Genomic DNA, 27646 nt, shown 5'->3' on the forward strand with positions numbered 1-27646 from the left:
CGCCCTCGGAGAAATCACCGGCAGCGCCGGGCTCTCTCCTCGGGAGGAGAAAACGCTTCACCACGGGGAAGCCGAGGCTCAGGACGCTGCTGCCCGCCCGCCCCTCACGGGGCGACACTGCGGGGCCGCCCCTTCTGACGCAACTCCCCGCAGGAGCCAATCCCCGCGGGCCCGGCGCATTCAAACGGGGCAAAGAGATGGCGCGAGTTGTGTTCGTTATGGAGCGCGGCCGGTGCGTGAGGTGAGGCTGCGGTGAGGTGAGGGACGGGGGCTCCTTCCTGCGCCTGGGGTGCGCTTCCCGCGGGCGGGCTGTTCTGGGAGCCGCAGAACTGAGATGCCGGTACCCCCCAGGCTCCCTCTATCAGCCGCTGCTTCTCGCTTTCCCCTAGGGGCGCGGGCGGGGCTGGCAGGGCTGAGGGGCTGCTTCGGCGGGGCGGTCCTAAAGCTGGTCTGTAAAGTGTATCCAACGTCTGATGGGGGCTCGGCTGAAGAGGCCGGGTTTGCGGAAGGATAGTCAAGCTGTCGAGCTCCCCTGCGCTTTCACCCAGCTCGGAACACTTCGGTTTCATCTTTACTTGTTATTTGTCATGATTAAAAATGAGGAATGAGCCTACTTTTAACATGTCTTGAACCTTATTTTAGAATGCGGGCGGTCTTTGTGGGGGATTAAGAAAAGTGTGAATATTTACAAGGCACAGCTATAGAACAGGGTGTGTGAACTTCTGTCTTTATGCTAGGTATTTCAGCAGAGTTCCTTTTCCTTTGAAGGGGAAATATGGACTTTCAGGAAACACTAACTCAATTTACGGCTTACAGCCATGTTTATTTACTGACTGCTAGAGGGAATCGCAAAATCCGTGCTTTACAGCTCATGTAACATAAGAGTTTTCTGTATCAGGCTGTTTTGAGCAATAACTTTCTTCACAGATTTTGACCTAGGAAGGCTTTGGGCAGTCATGACGCATAGAAGTGAATGTAACTGCATGAATTCTGAGAACACTCTGAAAGCTATAACTGAAAAGTGCAGTATTAAAAGAAACTGCTGTCTGAGGAATGGTTAAATGGTTGGTTCTGTATCACTTGCTTTTGCCTTGTTTCCCTTTCCTTTTCCCCTTTTTTTTTTGTCCCCTGAACATTTGCTGTTGTTAATGATAGATGAAGTTTTTGAACGCTCTGAGACAGGTTACTTGTTGCCTTGTAATAGCAAATTAATTGAAGCTGACAAGTTTGCAGCGGGTACCGATGTCAAGCCTGTAACAACCCAATAACTATGATGCATATGAAATAGTGAAAACATGCTTTTTTATACAGGTTGGGTATATGCACCTTTCTAAATACTTATATGTAGAAAGGACCCAGGATACATTTTACCATCTTTTTTTTCTGTCCTGTAGGCTAAGTATCTTTTTGCTATGCGTCTATGTACTATAGTGAATTAAAATCATCTACAAACACATTTTAATAGTTGTCTTTTCTAACTGTCCTGTACTGATAGTGGGGTTTATGTTATAAAATCCTCAAAAAAACCCAACCCAAACCCACTTTCTGTGTTCACAGATTTCCTACTCAATGTTAATTTTGTTGTTCTAATGGAGTCTCTTAGTTGTGAAACACAAAGAGCATAAGTAATTGTGAGTGAATGAAGGCACAATCTTGTATTTGCTTTCTTTGGGGATCATTGCAGATCATTTGAAAGAAACCTCCATGTTGATCTTTGTTGCTAAGTACTTAGATTGTTCTTTGTACCACCTGGTGCTTCATGATGTTTGGTTTATTTTCTGGCACAAATAGAACTCAGTAAATGGAATCAAAGAGCCTATTTTTGGTAGAAGCAGTCATTCATATATTAATGATTTTTAAAGTACTGGAGGTGAAATAGGCTCCTAACTTACTAATGTTTGGAATATGTATTTATTGCAGTATATGTAAAAAGCTTCAAAACACAAGTTGCACTGGATATGAGCATCGTAACAATGTTTCCTTTGTTTCCCCAGATTGATGAAGAAGAAGCAACTAGAAATAACCTTTTAGGAAAAGTGTTGTACATTTTAAAAACCTAACATTAACTTGCTGGAAGACAAAATGCCTATTTACACAGTTCCTACAAGAAGCTCCTCTGAGGTACAGCGTACTACTGCTTTGCAGAAGGCTTCTTCACAGAATACCCTTACCAGCAGCAGAGTGTCTGGGCAGCAACTGCAGTCACATGAATCGGGGGAAGAAAAGGGAAGCTTACTTTCATGTTCTCACAGTAAGACGGAGGAAGTAAATAGGACCTATGTGATTTCAGCCTGTAAAAAAGTGTGTGATGTATCAGCAACCTTTAAACCTGAAGGCAGATTAACACTTCAGAGGAGAACTGAAGCAAGCAAAAAACCAGTGTCCGTTAGTGGACAGTTGAATGCAAACACAGCACTGGGCATGCAAAATATACAAATGGAGAAAAGACTTACTCTGCAGAGGCGTGTGAGGACTGACTCCATAGTGAAGACTAAAATTGCTCTGAGTACTATGCCTGGAATAGAAAATAATAACTTTGCCGCACAAAGAAATGACAAGATTGCACTTATGCCAAAGATTAATACTAATGATACCTATGATGTTAAACCAAGCGTTAAGTTAGTTGAGGATCATTCAGATATGAAGTTGCAGTGTAACCTTAACAGCAAGGATTCCTTTGGCTTTGCTGATGGTCTGCGTGAAAATGACAGTTGCATGTATTTAAAATGCAGGACAAGTGCTGCTGACACAAAGTTTAAAAATGAAGTTGCTAAATCAGAACAATTAGTTACCTCAAAATGTACGAATAAGCTGCCAGGAGAGCAGCTGAATGAAAATGGTACTGGAAAGCAAAGGTTACCACACTTGATGATAAAGCATAAAAATTTAGAAAGACTGAGGACACCAGCAAAAGGTTCAACAGAAATATTTAAGCTTGCACCAAAGAACAGCACTTCTCAGGATCAGCCATCATTGTCAGCTTCAAATAAGGAAACACCTAATCTTCGAATTTTAGCCAAAACTAAAACTAGTGTCACCAGCTCTCCTGTCACTAGAAGTTTAAAACCAAAAGAGAGCATAGAAGCTCTTGCTGACAGCAGTAGCACAGAGAAAGATGTTTTCAAAGCGGAAAACAGCAAAGTGATTGTAGCTGTGCGTGTACGGCCTTTCAATAACAGGTTTGTATCCTGGACTTCTTTCTGATGGTAATGGTACCTTTTATGGCATATGTTAATTCCTGCTTTGCGTGTTTCGAGTTGTTTAATTATAGACCCAAGATTTTATTAAGAGGTTAAATTCACTTTATAGGTGTTTGGGGCTATTTGTTATATATTCACTAGATTAAGTATATTGAGCTTGAATGCTTTGTATGTTCACTAAATAGGTGGGGGTCTTTTTGTTTGGTTGGTTTTGTTTTTATAATGATTACCAAACTTTTTATTTTTCATTGGGAATTGATTGAAATGACTAACTTAAAGCATGTAGCTTATGTTTTTCAATTTTTAATTTTTTTCCTCCCATTCAGAGAGAAAAATGAAAACTCACTCCCTGTAATCTCCATGAATGGGTCAGAGACATCTGTACGAAATCCAGCCACAAACCAAGCTTACAGCTTCAGTTATGACTTCTCTTTCTGGTCTTTTGACACGTGTCATCCTAATTTTGCAAGCCAAGCAACGATTTATAGAACTTTGGCAGTGCCACTCCTGAAAAGAGCATTTGAGGGCTATAATGCCTGTCTTTTTGCTTATGGGCAGACTGGTTCTGGAAAATCATACACGTAAGTTTCTAATAATAGTTGTTACAATTCTTTAGGAGTCAGTTGTGCAATGTGAAATGACAAGAAGAAGTTGTATGGAATAGACTTGTTACTGAATTGTGTTAAAATGTTTTTGCATATTTTAAACCAGAGATTACTAAGACAGTATTTAGAAGTAAGACAAAGATGTAGAATATTTTTATGCATCTAATGCTGACCTTTTTCTAGTTATAGTGAAGAAAATAAAAGCTCTTTGTAGAGACTTTAATCAAGAAAAACCTTTATTAATGCTGAGAGCTTCTCAGACTCTGCCAGTGCTATTGTTTGCCACTGTTGGTTGTGCATGAAGTGACATGTTGTAAAGTATATTATGTTTTTTGGATGAGACCTTTAAGAGATCATTCAAATTATGGTTCTGACTGTTTCAGAACTTTAAATAAATAAATCTGTTTGTGGCACCGCTTATTTGGAATCTAATCTTTACATAAAATAATTCCAGTCAAGCAACATTTCAAGGGTTTATAGCCAGTTTTATATATCTTTTGTGTAATTTTCAATAGAAAGCCTAGTGAACTGTTTTTTTTTTCCACACAAGAATCTATTATAATCAGTTCTATTAGCTTTATAATTCCCATGATGTACTATAGACTTATAAATACATAGTTAATGACCAGAAATAATTCCCATGAGGTATTATAGAATTATAGTATGTAGTTAAGGGTCAGAAATTTTTCTGTTCAATATTTTGATGTTTCTACTCAATTCATAATAAATATAGAACTTACACAGAGACAAGGGTTTTCTTTTTAAGTGGGAACTCAGTTTTTACTTAAAATATTTATTTACCTTGCCATAAGAGAGATATGCTCAGTATTGCAATTGTTATTCTGTTTGTAGGTTGGTTTGTTTATTTGTTTGGTTTTCCTTTCCACCTTCAGGTAAACAATTACTTGCCTTCATCCCCTTTGTATTTCAAAGAAGGTTGAAATGAACATCAGTAATAAGTGTGTCACCAGGTCAAGTGTACCCAACAAATTTCTGCTCTAACTATGTTGTGTAGCTCTGTGAATCTCTCAGCTAGCTGAATTAGTCCAGTACTCTGGTGTTCTGCAGTGGCAGAACTACATGGGGCCGGGGGGGGAACAACTACTTTAGAGGTAGAGAGAGGCTTAGGTTGGTACGCTCTCAGTGTGCAGAGCATATAAAATGCATGCATATTATTAGGACATCAGGTGTCTATAAGTTTACTGTTTATAGTAGAACTTACTCTTCAGTTGCATAGAGTTTTAATTTTACTTAGTTTTTTCAACCCATTTTTCAATGGGTGAATTGGGAAAGACCTCTGGGCGTAATCGTCTTCAATTTCCCACTCAAATAAGCAGCAGCATAGGTTAGGTTTATTTCCATTGCTGATTACCTCTGTGGCTTAGAAGCGTGGCATTTCAACTTCAGAGTTATACGATTAATATTAAAAATAGCTATAGAGAATAACAAAACAGAACTCGCATTTTTTTTGTAACTACAGGATGATGGGATTTGATAAAGACAGAGGAATAATTCCAAGACTTTGTGAAGATCTTTTCACTGAAATAGCACAAATGGACAAGCAACAGGTGCTATGCTTATGCTTACTTTGAATTATGAGGAAACTGATGCATTTCAGTATTTTGATACCTGCTTAATTTTTTCATTTTATACCTTAGTGCTGGATCCATTTGTAGATGTATGGATGCTTTTGCTGATTCAAATCTTATTTTTGCTAGTAGATCTGCTTAGTGATGTCAACATGGTTTTGCTTCCTTAATGACAATAGCATAAAAAAGAAATATGGGCATGATATTTTTCATGTGTCCATAGACTATACAGCATGCCTTATAGGATAAGATTTATGTATTTCTGACTTGTGTTAGGTTTTTTATTGCCATCTCCCTTGTCTCCTAAAAAAGAAAATGTTTTTTAAAAAATAAAACAAAACCTTCAGAGAAAGGAGATGTGTTTTCATGAAAAGTTTGGTTTTGTTTTTGTTAATTGCTGTGTGTAGATCAAGATTTATCTTTCCATTAGGTTATTCTGTTCCATGTCAGGATGTTGACAACATCAGTCCATTCCTTCTCTGTTCCATGTATGATGCAGTCAAAGCACAATCCATCATGAATGAGACTAGTGTAGGTGTAAACAAAACTATATTGTTGGGTACTAAAATCCCAACACTGAAATTTCTGAGGTGGATGTATATACTTTTTTTTTTTTTTCCTTGATAGCTATCATCTGGGAATGGCTGTGGATGGAATTCCAATCAGTTGTGTTCTTGGGGGTTGGACGAGGTGAACTTTTAAAGGTCCTTTCCAACCCAGACTAATCTATGATTTTACGATACGTTTTTTCCTGGAAAGTCCCTTCAGTACAAATGCATGTAACAGTGAATAGCAGTATCTGGCAATCTAGGTTAATGTTTGAAATAAAGGAGGATGGAAATATTTTGTGGGCTATATTAATAACTCTTACAATTTATCTTATTAGGTTTTGTATCATCTTGAAATGAGCTTTTTTGAAGTATACAATGAGAAAATTCATGATTTGCTTGTTTTTAAAGCTGAAAGTGGACAGAAGAAAGAACCGGTAAGTTGGTCACAGAAAAAAGTATATGCATAATCTCAAAGCAATGGCATCCATTCTGTACACAAAAGAGTGTAAACAACAAGTGTTGTGTTATTGAAGAACTTAAGTTGCTGTGAATAATGGATGCAAGTAAAAAAATCTTACTATATGACTTCAAGAAAAATGCTTGGCACTTTGGAAATGCTAAGCAAAAAAAACCCAAACACCTTGCTGAAATACAAACAAAATGATCCAGTAGAACCTCTCAGGACTGTTAACATCTTCCAAAATGAAGATTAACTTATCAGCCTTTATAAAAATTCTCTTAGAATATTATTTATACAAGTCTCCAGATTACATTAAGAACCTTCTCTGCAATATAATTTGAGTTATAATCTTGTAATAATCTTGTAATTTAGATGGAGATCTAATATGGGAGAATGACAGTGTCAGGAGGCTTCCAAGGGTGCTTGTGTGTGTGGTGGGGGGTGGGGAATATTTGCCTAATTGTATTTGATCCATCAGTCTTCTCAGTGCTACTGAAATGTCCATTCACTTTATGAAAATATCTGTGTATTGTTTATGTACTGGAAAACCTGTTTGCCGCTGACTCTACTGATCTAATTGCGTAGTGCTTTCATGAAACAATGTTAATGCTTGCAAAGGGAAAATTTTTTCCCATGTTGTTTCCTCTGTGTATTTACATTGCAGAGCTGCAGAAAACTATCATGCAAGAGGTTAGCACCTGTTGGATTGTTGTTGTCTAAGAAGCTTGGGGACAAGAAATCAGTGCCCTGCTTAACTAGTGAAGGATCACAAGTTAAACTAGTTTAGCTAGTTCTTAATGCTTACATATTAGAATATGCAAAACCATAAATTAAAGAAATTTGCGTTAAGTTGGGGAAGTAGGGAAGGAATTTATTTTATTAAAATAAGTACTTTCTGTTCTTTGAACTGTTGACCACTATACTGGCCACTTGTTCGTAAACTGAGGAGTATTAGCTTATGATAAAGAAGGTATACTATGTTCAGCTTCTTGTTGAAAAGTCTTTTTATCCTAAACTTGATACTTATATGAACTTGTTACGTAGAAATAAAGACTACACTGTCTTGTTTATACTAGGAGTGCTTTCAATGGATTTTTTCAGTGATTTTAAGGTAAGGTATTTAACTAAAGAACATAATAGATTTAGGTTGCAGAAAATACTTTTGTTTTCTTATATGAATACCTTACCTAAGGTACCTGTCCTGGCAGTTGGTTCTGTGAGCAGTGGCATGGGGCAATGTGATGTGATTACTTGGGCAGCTGTAAAAATTCAGTTGTAGGTATTTTAATGAAAACGTTGTTATAGATGATTCATGCTAAGTTTTGTTGATGATAAATGTCATACTAGGGATATAGACAGACTTCCTCTTCATTTTAAGGTATTCCTGAATGGTAGGTCTAACTAATGCAGGTCTTTAAAAATTACTCCCCAGCTTCGTGTAAGAGAACATCCCGTATTAGGACCATATGTGGAAGGCCTGACAGTGTAAGTCTTACCTCTTCTTATTTTAATAGATGTATGGTGTAATCCTGAAAAAGTGTGCTAATTACTATCTTAAACTCTGCTTGTGCACTCAGTGGTAAATTAGGCAAGATTTTAGTATTGTGTAGTTTTAGAAAAACACATACCCATGCCTAGCTCGACTTATTTCCTTTGGTGTAATGTTTTAGTGAAATAAGTGTATGGAAGTCTTAAGACAACTGGAGCTTTCATGGTATATTTGTATTTTGTCTGTAACTGGAGAAATGTTTCAGAATTCAGGCAGCAGGAAAAAACTAGGAAGACAACAGTCTGAATCCAAACTTTTCTTTTTCCCCCACCTTAGGAATGTTGTCAGTTCTTACTCTGATATCCAGGTAAGATTTATTTGGTTACTAAAAGGGTATGTAAATATTTATACTTACGCCTTCCTTCACTGCTGAAAACTAAATTCCATGGATGGGAAGAAAATGATTTACAGACTGCCCAGTAGACTATGATATTTCAGCTGATTTTGTGAAAGGATGATGAAGACTAGTCCTATATAAAGGAGCTAAATAGATGCATATAGGCAAGTGTCACTCTTCACATGGTTACCTCTAAAATTTAATTTCCTCCCTTATAGAGTCATCATTTGTGTTAATAACTTAACTTGCGAACATTTAAATCTTCAGTTAACTGTCCAAAAATGGTTTTGGTTTCACATCCTTACTTTTATCTTTTATAGAGTTGGCTTGAACTAGGAAATAAGCAGAGAGCAACAGCTGCTACAGCAATGAATGACAAGAGCTCTAGATCTCATTCTGTCTTCACCCTTGTCATGACACAAACCAAGGTATTGCTGGGTGTCAGATATCTCTTCAAATTGTGTAAAAAGTTGTGTGTGCTGCCTAGAAAATTGTTGTGAAAATATACCTGAAGATGAGTAAAGCACAAGGCATTTGAACATGGCCTTCTACACAGCAAAACTTATTTTATTTGTTGTGCTTTGAGTAGATTCTGATGACTATGTGCTACATGCATTTATAGCAGCAATAAAAATATGTCTAGTCTGGCAGATCTAGGAGTAGTTCTAAGCTTCAGAGTGTGATTTTTGAGACGTAACTAGAATCCAAATTGAGGCCTAACTGCTGTCAACACACTTCTGCTTCTAAGAAGGTTGGCCTATGCAGGCTGGAGAGCTGTGATGAATTTCTACAGGTGACCTGGGACAATGATAAGAGGTGCAGTTTGTCCTCAGTTTCAACACAATTCACCAAGTAAATATTTCCTTGTTTCAGGATGCATTTCTCACCTATGTGCTTCCAGGATATAGGGACTAAAATTCCAAATCTGACTTACAGATGTGTAAGAAACAACACCTGATTTAGTGAGATTAGCCTGAAACCAGAAGTAAAATAGGTAGAGCTCCTCAGAAGTCTACAGTCAAGTTTTCTCCATTCACAAATAACTTTTTGGTTTGAGTATAATTGTTCTTGGTTGGCTTAATTTTTCAGTCCTATTTCCTAATAGTCTCCTTCCTTCTTCCCCTTATCATTCTCTGCATTAGATTGTTTCTTTTCTCTATTAGAAGTAGTCCTGAGATTATTTTTTTTCCACTGACTGCTTAGCTGATTCTCCTTGGTTTAAGTAAGTAACAGCTTAATGATTTCCATGGTTATTATATAGCTGCAACAATAAAACCCAGGGTTTGGTAATCTATTATGTTTGCAGTTTATGCTTACACAGTTACTGAACTGCAAACAGTTGATACTGTGGTTTGAAGTCTGAACTTAGTCTCCTTCGAGGCATGTACGTGAAGGTATCCTGTCAAAAAGTAAATGAGAGTGTCAATTTTTTCATGTTTTTAAAATGAGCAGCTTGTTAGATTTCTGCTTCTTGTCAATCTTGTTATTTTGGTCTGAATACAAACAGCTCTTCTTTTCCAGGTAGAATTTGTGGATGAAGAACAGTGTGATCGTAGGCTTATCAGTCACATAAATCTAATTGATCTGGCTGGCAGTGAATGCTGCTTAACAGCTCAGACCAGTGGAGAAAGGCTGAAGGTAAATGAAGTTGGGAAATCTGCGGAAAAAGAAATTGATTCCAAAGAATGCCCCTAAACTCCAATGTAACTTCACCTACCAGGACTTTTGGGCAGGAACTGTATTTAAAAAAATATATGTAGGCCTTATGCCTATAAGTATTGCACAGCAGTTTGCTAATGAGGATGGATGTGCTAAGAAGCTGTTTTGACTATGCAGTATGGCAGGCTAGGTCTTGTGTAGGACAGCACTCCATATCCGATGCAGGCCTAATGATCCATTAGAAGGAATTAGGAAAACTGTTTGCATGACTTTTCAAATCCTGAATAAGATTTATGACTTAGATTTGAACTCCCATGGAGCTGGGGCTTGCCCCTTTTTTTGTGGGGGATTTAAGTAAATAGCATTTCTAATAAGAGTTTCTTTCAAGCTGCCTTTGTAAGTTTTGTGTATGTGGACATGGTGTATTTTTAAGCCAGGGTCTTTGCTCTTTCTAAATGAGAGTCAGCTTCTAGGCTGCTCTTTCAATTTATTGTTTTTTTTAATCAGTGGTGACATTTAATGTGATATTGCTGTACGATACCACATTGAATAAGCACAATTAAATTAACAGTACAATCAATAACATCACACAAGAAAATAAAACTGTTTTTATTTTTGTTTTGTGTAGGAGGGTGTGAGTATCAATAAATCACTATTAACCCTTGGAAAGGTTATTTCTGCCCTCTCTAAACAGTCTCGAAATGGAAAGAAAGCTTTTATTCCTTACCGGGAGTCTGTCCTTACTTGGTAGGTACACGTCACAATTTCTTTATAGAGAAGTAAATACTTTCTCAGACTGTGAATTCCTTTTCTAATCTGGAGGAATCTCTTCCCCTCATTACCTCCTTTTCTCTCTCAAGTGACCCGTGGAGGGGACAAATTAGCCTCTTGTATTAGGTAAAAAACATTCAGGACCTTGGTTTGTATTTTAAGTAAGCTAACAATCACTCTTAAATAAGTAGCAAAACCCTTGTATTTAATCTGTTCAGATTGGTAAACTTAATTTTTCTTTCAATGTGAGGACTGGGGATTGACTTCTACTCTCCTGTCAAATGAAGGTTGTTAAAGGAAAGTCTTGGTGGAAATTCACAAACCACTATGATTGCCACAGTAAGTCCAGCTGCTAGCAGTACAGAAGAAACCCTCAGCACTCTTCGTTATGCAAAACAGGCTTGTTCAATTATCAACACTGCTAAAGTAAATGAAGATGTGAATGCCAAGCTAATAAAAGGTGAGGTTAACATCTGCAGTCTTTAAGGGTTTTTAATTTGCCTGTGTATTCAACTTAATGTTCCATCAGACTTGTTACTATTAATAGTCTGTTGTGTTGACTGCCCGCTTGTCAACTAACTCAATACAACCAAAGATATCTTCCATTTAATATTACTCTTCTTTGTGAGCTTTTTTTTTTTTTTTTCCCCAAAGTCCAGACTGTATCTGAGGCTATACTTAAGAACTTGGATTGGTGAAAGGTGTTTAATTTTAATTGAATAAGGTGAATCTTCTAGTATTGGACTGAAATGTGTAAACCGTGTTTTGTTTGTATTTTTTATGTATTGCTTGTCTGGTTTGTCTTATGGAGAATTGAAAGCTGAAATTGAAAAACTGAAGGCAGCTCAGAAGAGTGCTCTGAAGACTGATCCGGAAAAATACAGACTTTATTTGCAGGAAATAACATCTTTGAGGGTAAAATTGCACCAGCAGGAGAAGGACATGGCAGAAATGCAGAGGTTGGGCAGTCGTTAATGTCTTAATTCAAATAGAAATAGTAAAGTTTATATGTTATAACTTTTCTCCTAATATGTTGTGTTGGTTTTGCCTTAATATACTAAGGGCCTGGAAAGAAAAATTTGAACAAGCAGAAAAAAGGAAATTGGAAGATGCAAAAGAATTGCAGGTATGTTTTCTGTCTTTAAACAAACCTTGCAGAAGAATTAGAGTAGTTGTAAGATTTGTTTCCTTTACTAAAAAATCAATATAGATATTTCAATGCATGAAGTAGATTGTGGTTTTTTTATACAGAGCTCTCTTTTTATTTAGAAAGCAGGAATTACATTCAAAATGGACAATAATTTACCAAACCTTGTCAATCTCAGTGAAGATCCTCAGCTTTCTGAGGTGCTATTGTACATGATCAAAGAAGGAGAAACTACAGTTGGAAGACATACACCAAATTCAAAACATGATATCCAGCTTTCTGGAGTGCTCATTGCTGATGACCATTGGTATGTCGTGTTCTTATACTTGAAGTGAAAATGGGAAATATTTCTCCTCACCTTTTCCTTTCTTCTGGAGTCACTCTTTCTTCTGGCAGTAACAAGATTTGGTTTTCTAAACTGGAAATACTATTCAGTGATAATCTTTGTACTGTTCAGTGATTCAAAGTAATTTCATTCTGTTCCCTCTATAAATCTGTTAACCAAGGTAGTTTGATTTCTCTTTTCATTTCATTCATGGAGAAAATTTTCTAGTTCAGAAATGCTGGAGAAGGACCTGAGCAAATGATACTGTGTGATAACTATTATATGCGGTTCAGTGGAAAGGTGAAATGCCTTGAGAGCTCTTATTAAAACTAAAAATAGAGAGCAACTTGGCCATATTGTGGAATTAGTGTTTAAAGTGCATTCCATGCACTTGAGCCTAGGGAAAGTGCTCTAAGGAACTTAATTAATCAGTTAGTAAAACTGTGAAAGATGTGTGTGTGTTGGGAAATTAAGCATTGTCAAAGAAATGCTCAGATGACAGCATATTGTAGTAATTTTTCAGCAGTTAATTCTTTTTAGATTTAGATATTGAGTCTCTTGTAAAATATAGGTTGTTGCTTACTATTTTTATGTGTTGTAACTAAAGAGTATGAAGCCAATCCATACCTGACAGAGCAAGGACACTATTTAAAGCATGAATTTTACTCTATTAAGAAACCTCATTTGCAAGTAACATGAGCTGCTGATAGCCCAATTGTTTCTTGTTTTCAGTGTTATAAAAAATACTGTTGGCAAAGTGAGCATTATTCCACTGGGAGAAGCAAAGACATACGTAAATGGAAAATGCATTTTAAACCCAACAGTTCTGCATCATGTGAGTAATTGATTTGGTAATATTAATATGTTCATGTGTGATTTTTTTTTTCTTTGTTAATATTACAACTTCAGACTGCAGGTTTTCTTAGAAGGCTCTGAAAGTGTAAATACTTATCTCTTGAATTTCTAGCCCCACCTGCTATCTTTTAAGCACTGTAAATTTGCTTATAAATATGAAAGTTATAGAACAAACTTTTTCCTCCCCCACTTCCCTCTTTCCCCATAGGGTGATCGCGTGATCCTTGGGGGAGACCATTATTTCAGGTTTAATCATCCAGTAGAAGTTCAGAGAGGTAAAACATCATCTTGTGGAACAACATTTTTACATGATGGTCCAAAAGATTTTGAATTTGCAAAGAATGAACTGCTTATTGCACAGAGAGCACAGTAAGTATGTTATCTGCTTGTTCTGAAAATAAGCTCAGTTGTTAATGCAGCCTTGAAATACGTTTAAGAAATAGGAAATTTAAGATTATAAATTATTTCTCAATAAGGGGAAGTTGGAAAATTTCAAGCTTATAGTTAACTCCATTTTTAACTGAAATGGAAGTCCCAGACCTAGCTTAAACGATGGTACCTCTAAGTTCTGATCAGCACAATCTAGTCCAGTTGTCAAGAGTACAGACCACTATTAAAGAAATGCTGAGGTCCAGAGGCTCTCAGAGTAACGTATCTCTTCAGTTACCTTTATTTCCAAGCACATAATGAGTCTGAAATTTACTTTTGATGTTTTAGAGGGATGTAAAGCCTCAAAAGCAAATGCCTTACAAAAATGACAAGAATCTGGAATTACAAACCTAGTCTTCTGTGGTGGTGGAGAATCTGGGAGACAGAAAAGTGTTATTTGCACTCGCTTTGCTCCTGGAAGTTATTAAGCTGCAAGACTCATTGACTTTAAATTTAACTTTTCTGCATCTTAATGTGGTTTAGCGAATTTCTACTGCAGATCTTAATTTTGAGAGGTACATAATAAAATAAATATGGAAATTGAGTGGACTTTAAAATTCTGTTATGTTTTGCATCTTTGCCAGTGTCTACATTTTCCCTAGGAGATGAAAAATATTAAAGTGTAAAGTAAAAATAATAAAATAAAATAATATGACATAATCTTGGGCTGCATCAAAAGGCGTGTGACCAGCAGGTCGAAGGAGGTGATCCTGCCCCTTTATTCTGCTCTTGTGAGACCTTACTTGGAGTATTCTGTGCAGTTCTGGTGTCCTCAATATAAAAAGGACATGGATCTGTTGGAACAAGTCCAGAGGAGGGCCACGAGGATCATCAGGAGACTGGAGCACCTCCCATGCGAAGATAGGCTGAGAAAGTTGGGGCTATTCAGCCTGGAGAAGAGAAGGCTGCGTGGAGACCTCATAGCAGCCTTCCAGTATCTGAAGGGGGCCTATAGGGATGCTGGGGATGGACTCTTCATTAGGGACTGTAGTGATAGGACAAGGGGTAATGTGTTAAAACTTAAACAGGGGAAGTTTAGATTGGATATAAGGAGGAAATTTTTTCCTGTTAGGGTGGTGAGGCACTGGAATAGGTTGCCCAGGGAGGTTGTGAATGCTCCATCCCTGGCAGTGTTCAAGGCCAGGTTGGATGAGGCCTTGGGTGATATGGTTTAGAGCGAGGTGTCCCTGCCCATGGCAGGGGGGTTGGAACTTGATGATCTTAAGGTCCTTTCCAACCCTAACTATTCTATGATTCTATAATAAAATAAAATGAAACCCCAGCAAAATCAACAAACCCTCATATTTTTATTTTTACTGTTAAATTGGAGGCTCCTCTCATGATAGAAGAGATTTATCTCTATGCAGCCTATATAAGGTTAAAGCCAGTATTCTAGTTATGTGATACTTGTAGGCTTGAATCAGAAATTGAAGAGGCACGCCTCAAAGCCAAGGAAGAAATGATGCAAAGTGTCCAGATTGCGAAAGAGATGGTTCAGAAAGAACTGACCTCACAAAAAGAAGCTTATGAAAGCAAAATAAAATCACTGGAGGCAGAGGTGGTAAGTTGCCATTGCATTGCTATATAAAACATATCAATAAAATAAAACAGAAACCGTAGTATGAGGTTTCTATTTGGTTCGGTGTTTTTGTTTGTTGTTCTTTCACCTTACTTAAGTGTCTTAGGCAATGCTAAGCCCCATTTTTTGAAAAAAAAAAAAAATACAAAAATCAGCCTTACTTTCACACAAGAAGTTGTAAATAGGTATTCCCTACAGAATTATTCTAGGAATTTTGGTTTATAGAATTAGTCATGAACTAAAATGTTAATTCAGTGTGCATTTGATCAAGGTGTATGTATGAAAAATCCCTAAAAAATATAACTTACTCTGAGAGTTTTCAATGACTACAGTATTTTAGTTAACATGGCTTTCTTTTTTTTTTCTTTTCTCCCCTCCAAGTTTGCATGCTGTTTTGTTGTAAGCCTTTTGAACACCTTTACAATATACATAAGTTGATATTGAACAGTACATCGTGGTAAACCAAGTAATAATGGTGGAGTAGTGTATTTCTTAAATGTGCTATAGAAGATATAATACAATGCTTGTGAACTGAGGTATAACCTTTGCTGACTCAGGGCTCAGTAGTCCCCAGGGACTGCATGTTTTAAATGTGTAAATGTTAAAATAATCCATAATATCTGTCAAGAGGATGGGTTAGGAAAGCTGTAGAAGTGGTAATCCTCCACTTTTCTGTCCTTTTTTTGTATTAGAGAGAAGAATCTCTTAAGAAGCAAATCCAAGAACAGAATAACCAAAAAGCTGAGACTAAAATACAGGAGTTAGAGAAGGCAAAGCAGAATCTTGAGCTGGAACTACGCTTCAATAAGAAGCGTTTAGAAATGGAGACATTAGCTACCAAGCAGGTAACTTTAAAAACAAAAAAAAATAAACAAACAAAAAAAAAAATAGTGATAAATTGTGGTTGGTTTGTGGTTTGGTGCTTTGATTATTTGTTGATGTGCTTTTTGTTTTATTTTAATTTAATTGCTTCTGAAATATTTTTTTAATGTGATTTTCTGCAACAGAACAGATGTTTTGTTCACACTCCGAGTGTGATATTGTATTGAATTCAGGTATAAATTAATGCTGACTTCGTTTATTATATGACATGGATGGTTTTGTACATCCAGCAAACTTTAATGACAATTGCCTGTACCAAAAGTCATGACTTCAGGCATTAATGTAAGCAATGGCTGGCGTTTATATATATGACTGCTGCAATAATTGTGATTAAATTTTTAAAAAGGAATTTACTTTTAATTTCAGTGATTTTTTTGAAGCATAACAATATCTAAGCAAAACCAGAAGATTGTCACAGTTTGAGTATGAAGGGTATTGATACAGCAGAAGTCCAATATAAATTTTATGCTGTTCTGGGAATTTTGAAAATACAGCAACAAAAAACTGCTTCAGCAAACAGCATTAAGTGTTTTAGGGGGTTTTGGTGTGTGTAGTTATGTTTTTGGGTGGGTTTTTTTTTATTTGCCTCTCTTGCTTAGGCTCTAGAAGATCATACTATTCATCATGCAAAGATACTTGAAGCCTTGGAAGCTGAGAAGCAGAAAATCGCTGAAGAAATACAGAGTCTTCAGAAGAATTGTGGAAGTGGGAATAAAACTATGACTGGTATGTATATACATACTGTTGGAAAGGCAGTGCTGACTTCTCTCTTGCTCTGTGGGTTTGGATTTAGGGGGTGCGGATCCAAGAGCTTTTTCTCTTGCACTAGCACTTCTCTAATGATCCTGAAGGGGAAGAGCCTTTTGGCTTTAATGATCCTTTTTGTTCATAAGAACAAAAAGATTGTGCTAAAATATCTGTTTAAAACATGCTAAGGGTAGTTAGGTGGATATTCACATAGCTGGTATTTAACCTGATTACCAAAAAGTCCTACCCCTATCTGGCTGAACTAGTTAGGCATTAACTCATGGGGGAAACTGGAGTAACAGAACTGATTCTGCTTAATTTCCTACCTCAGGATAATGTACTGTGTCTGGTGTTATGCCTCAGTCTCTGGAATACCATTTACCTGACCTTTTATAGAGGGTATATGTATTGGGAATTCATAGAACTGTTGTTGACTAAATTTTGTTCAAGGATTTTGGTTGTGGTTTCTTTTTTGGCCTCCCTTAATTCCCCCCCCACCCCCCCTTTTTTTTTTTATTTATTTCTTTTAAACCTGAAGTTGTTTGTTGCATCATGTTGTTTGATCCACTTAATCATTATGTCCTATAATCTCTATTAGTTCCACTTAACTGGAATTCTCTGAAGCTATCTGTGATGATCAAAGAGGCCAACACCATTAGTAATCAATTAGGGAAAAACACTGTTTTCTATAGGTGAGTATCTCAATTATTTATAAGGGGATTTATATAAAATACATATTTATGCATACATAATTAGTGGTAGATTCTGCATGTGCAGTGAGCTGTTTGTTTATATGTTAGCTGTTATGTTAGGCTGAACATGATAAATCACTTCTCCAAAATGACTTTAGATGAGTTTGTAGTTCAGCCTTGTTAGTTTGGAATGCGAACTTCAAATCTGAATTTTAGATCAAGGCTTTAAATGTATCTCCACAGACAATTAATTTTGGATTGAATGTGCTTTGGAGGTGAATCTTCTGATGCTCATGTCCATACTGCTTTGGTTCACATATTTAAGTAGTCCTAAAACACATTTACTATGTTCCTTTTGGACAAAACTAAACCCAGGGAATAAGTGACAGCCCAGGGAGGTGTTCAGTTCACAGGACTGCAACAAAGATAGTTCAAAAACTGAGATCATATACATTATAGGATATATTATAGCGGATATTGAGTGTTTGGGACCAGTTGTTTCACTCCACAGGATCTCTTGCTATGCCATGCTGCTTGCTAGTTGTAACTCAAGAGCGTTCTAGAAGTGAACCTGTATATATTCCTGTGGTTTTTCAGATGTCTTATCCTTCAACAAGAACTTTGCCGGTAGAATTCTTTAGCATATATTTGGTTCTGAGTTTCTTCAGCCAGGAGATTGTATGTTAGTATCTACTTTTATCTCTGAATGCAGGGATTCCTTTTTTCCTTTTTATAAAAATAAGTTTAATGGCTACATTAATATTTGCCTTGTGAGATACATGATGTGTCAAGCAATTTCTGTGTAATGACTTTTTTGTTCTCTGTATAATCCAGCCTACAAGTACCTTGTTTATTTTTGCAATGAATAATGGATGGGGTTTTTTTTTCCCCTTTTTTTTGTATGTGGTTTTTAAATTTATTTAATTTAATTTTATTTATTTTCTCAAATTCCTAGGCACGACAAAATTGATGATAAAACAGGAGCACTGTCTTCTGTTCAGGTGCAGGTTCGTAACATCAAACTGGGAATAGCAACTTTCTGGAGCCTAGAGAAGTTTGAATGCAAACTAGCAGCAATGAAGGAAATATATGAGGTCAGTAATACTTTGTCAAAAATAAGATTTTGCTAATCTATGCAGGAGGAAAATCTTAGTTTTATTTTTTATGATGTTAAACACCAGGACTCATGATTATTTTTTGTTAAATACATATACACACACTTGTTAATCACACAGAAAGAGGACAGTAGAAACCAGTGACTTTATTCAAGTAATTTTGTGTGCAGAGGGAGAAGTAGTGAAACAAGAACTGCTTTGTGGTTCTTTTGTTTAGTTATTTATCTGTTCTAGAGGAAAACATGACCTTTTAAAGCTATCACTTGAATTTTCTTTGATACAGTCTATATGTTTTTGTTTGGCTCTGGTAGGTTTGGTACTGCTTGTTTTCATCTTTGCTTTAGGTTCTTCAGTGGGTGCTTTTAAAGGCATTTTTCATCAGTTTTTATTTAATAAACTGACAATTAAGGTGTACATTAATCCCTTTTTCTAATTCCATTGATTTTAATCAGACAAAATGGGTATTTTTGTATTGCATCTCTCTAAATATGCAGTAAATTGTTGCATATCATACTAGCTTTTGTATCAAAGAGGGGGATACAGAATAGAAGAGAGGGAGAAGTATGAACAGTGCCAACACTTGATTGTGTATCCACAAAAAACCCTCTAACCATCAGGTAAAGCCTTTTTAATTACACAAAGGTGGTGTAATTTGTGGTGGCAAATTATTGAATACAGGTAAGATTACAATATCAGCTCTTGTTGGGAGAATAGTATTTTATTTTCTATTTCTGAGAGAGAAATGTCGTAAGTTTATATTTATTGACTCCATGTGAACAGACAGTGTTTTCATTTTATTCCATTGCAATTTTTTTCCCTGAGTTGAACAACAAAGAGGCCTAAGAACTACTCGGGAGGGTGGAATCTCTGATCTGGTGGCCCTTAAAAGTACTTTTTTAGTGGGGATAGAGTATTCTGGGATTTTCTAGTTTCCAGGGCTGATCATTGTGGGTGTTTTTGTTTCTGCCATATGAATTGAAAGTTGTTTTAGACTGCAGTGAAATAATGAAAGAAGGTTCCTGGAGACGGGTTAAAGTGAAGGAGGGATCCAAAGAAACCCTGTAGAAACATAATGATTCTGTATTTTATGCTATACTACTTTGGAGTCTTTTTGATTGAAACACAAATTGAAAATAAATATTTAAGACTAGTTTTAGACTGAGAACTGCTTGTCTATATTTATTCTGTGCTTGAATTTATGATTTTCCAGATAATAAAATTCTTTTCATTCCGATATCTGTTTAGTCTGGAGCAGTATTGAAGAATTAATACAAATTGCTTCAAATAGTATATAAATAAATGTTTGGATGCTTACTGTTTCCAAACTTAAGTCACAATCTGGCAGAAGAGGAGATCTCAACTGTTGGAGCATTCCAGGTGATAGAGAAAAATACAGTCTTTTTATGCTTCAGACTGCTTTATTTTCTATCGTAGAAGTAGTAGCATGTCACCAAAGAATTAGTTCTATTTGAAAGAATAACTGCCTCTTATATGAGTATATGTCTGAAATAAATAAATTTTCAGTATTATATCCAAAAATAAAAAGGTCAAAGAAAAGCCAGAAAAAAGCCTGAGCAAACTCTACTTTGATACAACTTTGTAAGAGGAAAGTGTTTCCAGTGAAAGGACAGTTTTGCCATATTCATTGCTAAAAACTGTACACAAAGTGTTATAAAATGTTATAAAAATAAATGAAAACTCTAAATTATGATGCCAGGGTTTTAATATATCTGGCATGTGGTGGAGAGAGCTGTGGAAACATTTTGTACTTTTTTTCCTATATATCAGGTGCTGGATAGCCAGGTGACTTCATTAAATGTTTATCTTATTTTAGTTTGGTTTTAAGCTCTTGTACCTCAAGGTGGTTGATGGTCAGTTATCTCCTACATTACATATATCCTAAGGAAAAAAACATTAAAACTGCTGGTAATAGAACATACTGTCCTCATTCATATGTTGAATGCCTTATTATTACTCTATTTTGGTTTAACCTTATTCCCCTGTGTTTCCTTTATATCTCTCAGAGTAATGATAGGAGTAAAGCTGCTGATGTATTTTATGACCCTGCTGATGAGTGGGAACCTGACCTTTCAGATGCCCCTGTTTCCTCTCTTTCCAGAAGAAGGTAATACTAATTTGTAGCTCCTTCATCTACGCTTAAAACAAAGCAAAAATTAACTTGCTTAACTGTCTAAACATGTTTCTGTGCCACTACCATAGTCTACATTAATTCTTATTTTACTTCATTAAAATGTGAAACTTATCAATTAATGAAAATTCATGTATATGTAAGGGAGGAGGGGGAAAGTTTAAATTAAATGTGTTATTTTACTGTGCTTCAGTGGCTTCACTGACAAAACGTGTTAGTATGCACCAAACATTGCTCACCACCCACTAAAGATTTTTGGCATATTAAACAGCAATGTTTCTGAGGTTGGACATAGCATATATGCAGCGTATGTCTGATCAATGCCAGAGGATTTTATGTATGACCATTGACAACCAGATGGAGGTTATTAAAGGCTGTTCTCAATTATTTCATAAAGCTGTCTTAAAAATGGATACATTTGTCTGTAGCACAGAACTTTTAATTAACCTGCATGGGATCCACAGGTTAAGGTTACAAATACACACCTATTTGATTAGTAGCACAAGCAGTTTTAAATAGGCACTTGGACATCTGTTCCTGTCCTTATTTAACACATACACTGTGCCAAGTGATGAGTTCTTCTATTCAGTCGTTCTCCTATCTTTCCTCATGGACAAGAAATAGGAACAAAAGTTTTTCCAAACCCATAAGTATATTTTGTCAAAACATGTGTAAGGCTTTCTAAACCGTTTGCCTAGATATTATCAGAGTTAAATGTGTGGGATTTAATGTTTTCTTCAAGCTTCTGTCATATGAAAGCATTGTTTTTAAGGAGTAAATTGTGGTTGTTATTTTTATGTTTTCACGTTGTCATCCTTTCCTAGAAGTAGAAGTTTCATGAAGAACAGGAGAATTTCTGGATGTTTGTCAGAGATAAAATTACAACCAATTCAGAATATACAGACTTCCTATATATCAGGTACTTGCTATATGATAAGAACACCTCTCATTTAATACTGAGAACTTGAAACTACTACATGTGTAAAATTTATGCATTTCTAGTAGTCGTTTTTAAAAGAAGTGTGGTTTGGGAAAGAAAATGAAAAATGTCCTGTTTACAAGGACAGTTTATAATCTCAAGCTGTTGTCAGAAGATTTTTGTACTTTTTTTATTATCCTTTCTTAGGGTAAAAACTTCCTGACAAGCACTGGTGACCCTTACTTAAGCAATTTGCTTAAAACATTACTCCACTTAAATGTGTATGTTAACTGAAGAAAGACCACAGTCCATGCATCAAATTGCCAGAGGCTGAGTTCTGGTGTAACAATTTGGAAACTTTGAGTTGTTGCTATTCATTCAACTATTGAGGCCACCCCAAGCTTTTTGTCAGGTTTATATTTTTTTTCTGAAATATTAGATGCTTCAGTCTTCCAAATATTTTGATGCATTCACTTATTTTCTGTCTCTCTGTAGGTGTGATTGTTGGAACAGGTGGATTACTGTTAAAGATTTTCATTATGAAATTAGTCTTTTGTACTAAGCGAATCTAGAAACTATTTAGATCATTGTATCCACATGTTTTCTGACTTACTATCTTGTAGCTGAAGGTTGCAAGGAGAAGCAGTATAAAAAATTCTCACACAAAGACACGTGAACTGCTCAATCATATGCAGGAAAGTGTTTACGGATGTTTTGCTTTTACATCATACAGGTTCACAGAACAAGTCCAGCCTGTGCCCAAGCTTTTGTGAATCTTTTCTTCCTGGAATTTGCAAAGAATCTATAAATTCAGCTTTAGATTTACTGGAACAGAATCACGAAGGAGGAAAGAGCATAGCAGATAATGTCCTTACTAATTTGTTTGTCATTTTCTCTGGAGCGTCTGCCATTTCAAAAGCCTATGAAGAGCAAGATGAAGAATGTCAAGAGAACTGTAAGTTTGATTTTCATAACAGTTTATTGTAAGCATCACTAATGACTTGTCTTTCAGGTGTACATTCTTATCTTTGTCTATCAGAATTCACTTGTGAAGGGAAACCTTCTGATAGATCTCTTTTTCTCTTACAGTTTTCTCTCTTAATCATGCTGCTCAGTCCTACAGCATCAGAATTATCTCTGCTTTTGACCAGCTTGTGATTCTTACCAAACTTTGGCTTAACAATATCCAAAAGTGCCCTGGACCTACAAAAGTTGATGAAGAAATAAAACAGGAAGTAAAGAACTTGGGAGGTTATTTACAGCTACTGTTGCAGGTAAAGTATATTAAGGGATTAATCTATGTGTTGAAAAGTCCTATGCGGTGTTAACTACAGACTTGCTAAAACCACTCAGAAGTCCAAAGTATGCAATGACAAATGGACACATTTAAGGAAGACGAAGGGCAAAGGGTGTGTTTCTGCTGGCTAAACCGGTACTTCCAATACACTAGCTCAAAGCAATGCAGACCTTTTGTGCCACAGGCCCTGACAATACAATACCATAGGTTCTTAATCATAACAGGGGACAATAAAACATGGAGTAGCAAAAACAAATGCTAGTTTATATTGTGAAGTGCTACTGTTAATAAAGTAGTGTTCAGTAAATATTACTGTTGTTCATGGTGCAGCTTTGTGAAGAGTGATTTTGTTTTTTTTAACTGTGTAGTATTCTTCTCTGTTTGCAAGGTATGATCTTTTAGCTGTGGTAGATAAACCATTGGAAGTAGGAAGACGGAAAGCTGAAAATGTCTCAAGCTATTGTTTGTTATGAACTCCTGTGTTACAAAAAATGCACTTTGACTAGAGATGCCTGCTAGCTTCAGTGAATGATATGCCTTTTTTTCTCAGGGATGTTCTTCAGATATATCCTCAATGGTAGCAGAAGCACTGAGCAAAGTAAACCAAACAGTAAAACAAACAATGAAATACATAGGACACTTGGCAGTAGTCACAAGAGCTGATATTTCATTTTCTGAAGAGAGCAACATTGCTGCAACCAGTCTACAGGTGAAAAATTGTTTATTAGAAATAATGATTAGAATAGTAATTTTAATGTTGATATCACATTAATTTTCAGTAACTGTGTTCAGAAGTGCATTGTTACATATAACAATTTGATAAACTGAATTGGTTTTAATCTAATACTTCACTTTTATAGTGAAAATGGGTTTGTGTTAATACCCTGGAAATAATTTTTTACTTAAAAAAATGCACTTTAAAGCTGTTTAACTTCCACAAAGAAAAAGAAATTACATGCTTTTAGGATTGTATCTGCACTGAGATTGTATGAGTCTACTTAGTTCACAGAAATTCAATGATTATTTCAGTAATCTGTGATTAAGTACCACAATGGATTTTCAGAAATCTGAAGAGAGTTACGAAAAGGAGAACAAAAGTGCTGAGCCCTTGTGGTCAAAGAATGAGATGTAACTGAATAGACCAGCACTGAACGGTTTGCTCACAATTACGTTTGTAGCCTACTGCAGAAATTTGTTTAGATTCCAGGCCACATCAATTCCTTCAATCATTATGTTTTGAACCCTTATTTTAAAAGGACTTCATACTTGCCGTTTACGATGGTGTATGCTCAGGGCTGGAGTTTCTCATTGAAACTGTACAGGAAAAATCAAGAATGGTGCAGGAAGAACTTGTGAAACAATATCCACAAAATGAGGTGAGATGAAAGTGAGATTAAAAACTACTGCTGTATCTTAGAGGCACTTGATCAAGTCCTGTTATTTTTTCAGTAATTTTGTCTAGAAATTTTATAGTAGGACTACAGTTATGGTTAGAAACGGGTTTGAGATGTGTGGTAAGTTGGAATATTAACTATGATATTGAAGTTTTTAGTGTTTGCCTTTCACCATATGTAGACTGAATGTTTAAGTAAGTGTATTTTACCTGGAGTGGTTTTTCTGTGCATTGCAGGACATTTATATCATTTCACAGTGTAACCATGAAGGAGAGGGAGAATATGAATACTGGCACAAAGGAGCAAGCGACCTTTTGCTCTATATACTGCTGTTAAGTTTGCCTTTCAAAAAGATTGAGTATTTAACATGTAGTAAAGATCTATGATCCTGAAAGTTAACTGTTACATTGATAATAGTAATCACCTCTGCTATTACTACACTCACTGTTGTCAGAAAGATTATGAGAAAGCTTGAAGACTTCATTTTGTCATACGTTGTTTTTATAGTCCTAGTCCTAAACGGCATGCTATCTAAATATTAAATTAGTTCAGTGTTACCTTTTCAGAGATTGTCTTGCCGTGTGCTTAATGCTCAGGGTACGCTGAAGCACTTCCACGAATTGGGGACTTCAGAGGGAAAATAGTTGACTAAAGTAGCTATTTAGTCGTGGAGAAGCCAGAACTTTCCTGCTTGATTTTGTGTGCTTCACTGAAATAAAAACTGACCTTCAAATACTTTCCAGGCTGATGAGCAGCAGTGGTGTTTTCATTTGAGCAATTTCTTTGTAACACTTCATAGGAAATTTGCAGCAAATGATTTATGTTCTATTAATGAGTTGTTCCTGTCACTTTCCAAATTTTTTGTAATACGAAATGCAATTATATAAATGGAAATCTCTTATTTCTCATAGCAAGACCTCAATTTAGTTGTTTTTGTAAGCTGAAAAAGCTTGCACAACTGTGGGCAATAAGAAAATCTCCTTAATGAGTTGAGATATATAAAATATTTATTTCCAAGAATTTACTACACAAAAATCTGTAATAAATGACCTGGGATAAAAGGTTCAAATCTGTTCAAGAGGAGTGATAAATTGCTTGTTTCAAGTAAACTTCTTACTCTGGTATTCACTTGTTGTCATTCTTAATCCCATAGATAATAGTGAAACTGTCTAATTTTTTTTAAGTACCTATCTGCTTGTTTAACTCCCAAATGCTTCATTTTTCCAGCAAAAAGAATTGATCAGTCTGTTTTCCAGATAATGCTGTTTACTTTCAGCAGATTCCTATGTGTCTGTATGATTCCTGTGTATTCTTGTCATGGGTGAAACTAATGCAAAGCTGGGAGATAACACCGGAGTGTTAACTGGGAGATTACCCGTGACATTTAGAATGACAGCGATACAAAGATTACAGGATGATCTTTCTTTAGTGAACACTTAAATTTGCTTGTTTTATCCTCCCTTATTAAGGTGTTATTTAAAACCTTGCAGATAAAGTTAAGATTTTATTTAAAACCTTGCAGATAAAGTTAAGATTTTATTTGAAAAATTGCATATTATGTTGCAGAAAACATGTCTTCTGCCTTTGAGCATTTTTTTCATTAGCATGCCAATGTTCATTGTTGACTTTCTAAAATATATAATATATACAAATACATACAATATAATACGAAGTCTCTTTGCAGATTCAAAATCAAATAAAGGATAATGTTGTGGCAATAGCCAGATTCCTTGAAAATAACCTCTCTTATTGTGGAAAGGTAAGATAAATGTTTCACAAAACGCATACTTTGAGTTTGAGGTTTAAATTTAAGGGATACGTGTAACAAAGAGGAGGATTTGAACCTAGCTTTTACAATTGCATCTTAACACTTCCTGTCTCAGTCTTGTGAATGAATGGGGCGCTAACTTTTATGGCTACTTCATTTCCACTAAAAACTATTAGATTTTAATTTTACTTAAAGTATTTATGGATATACTAGTATCTTATTTTTCTCCTTCTGCTCATCATAAGCAGCCTAATAGACTAATTATAACTAATGCAATAATTTATGGCCATAATTATTGTTATTTTGAATTAAAAGCCAGGATAGATTATTTAACCTGCCTCCTAAATAGATTAACTTTTAAAGCAAAAATTAGCCAAACCTTTTCTGGATTTTACTGTTCTGTTTGCCTTTTTTTTTTTTCTTTGTTTTTTTTTCCCTCTCCACAACTTGTACTTCAAATCTATCTTAGGCTTTGTGATTTGGCATTGCTTACATCTTGTGTTTCAGTATTGGCCTATTTTACATGACTCAGTCCATAATAGGCATGTTTACCAGTTAATATACTGTCATGTATTTGATTCTATTTAAATTACTCTTTTTAATAAAGAAAGAAATAGACTCTCAACTACCAGAAGAATCTCTGTATCAGGAAATAAAGAAAAGCACTAACATTGCTGCAAAATATTTGGAATTGGAGCAGTGCCTAGAGGAAGTCTGGCAAATTGTTTCTTCTATCTTACAAGGTATTTAGCTTGGTTATTACCTGTTTTTATAGTAACTGTGGATCACAGGAATCTGTGAAGCAAGAGGGAGGGAGGGCTACTTGGTCTGTCTTTACAAAATGTTGCATTTGAGTCTTCTTGCTTTTGTTTTTCATAGGGTCGTACAGAAACACAAGCCGTCTTAGGAGCTTTGCAGAAAATATTTGTGTCATAGCCGGGTATTTTAACAACTATTTTCGTTTATTTGCCTTGTCATCTTCTTCTGCAAACAATCCCATCCAGGAAAAAAATATGCCTTTTATGAACTTGGATGAATTGGACACTTTAGTTGATTCCCTTATTATAAATTTTGAACTTGAACAAGGACAGTTATTACGGAAATCTCAGACTCTTAGTAATGAAGCTACTGAGACTCAAGGAATACCGGTTGTAATAGATGCAGTTGAATTTGCTTGGAAACAGAAGGTGATTCCAAAATACACACAGAAGCTTCAGTCTTCACCTCCCTTTTCTGCAGAGCTTTCACCTGGTAGGATACAGTGGGTATAAAATACTATTATAAAGAAATTTAGGGGAACTCTTAACTTTTATTTGAAGGGAAAGCAATATACCACAAAAACCTAAAATTTATTGGTAATATTATTAAATGGTATGAAAGTAAATGATATGATTGTACAAGGATAAGTACCCTAAGTTTCATAAGAAAAAATGCAATTCCTCAAGGGGCTGTTAAACTTTAGTGCCTTTTGTTTTTAATGAAAGTCTATTATTACCTAAGCCTATAAGACATAATTTAATGCAGTAAGTAAAAAACCTATTGGAGGTAATGTGAGTAGGGAAAAATAAAAGCTGTCGAGGAATAATGAGGTAACACAGCAAACACTTGCCAGGGCATTCACATCTCA

General features: G+C 35.8%; 1 protein-coding gene across 1 annotated transcript; it reads left to right on the top strand.

Moving 5' to 3' along the window:
• The first annotated feature begins 1935 nt into the window (after positions 1 to 1935).
• On the top strand, positions 1936 to 27403 carry KIF14 (kinesin family member 14). Its single transcript, XM_061346008.1, has 29 exons — positions 1936 to 3179; positions 3527 to 3781; positions 5286 to 5373; positions 6281 to 6379; positions 7838 to 7890; positions 8231 to 8261; positions 8612 to 8719; positions 9813 to 9929; positions 10579 to 10697; positions 11009 to 11181; positions 11533 to 11680; positions 11784 to 11847; positions 11991 to 12175; positions 12926 to 13028; positions 13257 to 13417; positions 14891 to 15038; positions 15749 to 15901; positions 16538 to 16664; positions 17284 to 17377; positions 18333 to 18471; positions 20517 to 20617; positions 21466 to 21560; positions 22294 to 22515; positions 22650 to 22834; positions 23408 to 23566; positions 24114 to 24233; positions 25936 to 26010; positions 26627 to 26762; positions 26899 to 27403. Exons 1-29 carry the CDS (start codon positions 2083 to 2085, stop codon positions 27288 to 27290), a joined length of 4947 nt encoding a protein of 1648 aa, XP_061201992.1. The 5' UTR covers positions 1936 to 2082; the 3' UTR covers positions 27291 to 27403.
• Positions 27404 to 27646: the final 243 nt, after the last annotated feature.

This window comes from Neopsephotus bourkii, unplaced genomic scaffold (assembly GCF_033783945.1).
Source record: "Neopsephotus bourkii isolate Nb327-2 ecotype Australia unplaced genomic scaffold, CSIRO-AGI_Nbou_v1 NB_250, whole genome shotgun sequence".
Classification (NCBI taxonomy): Eukaryota; Metazoa; Chordata; class Aves; order Psittaciformes; family Psittacidae; genus Neopsephotus; species Neopsephotus bourkii.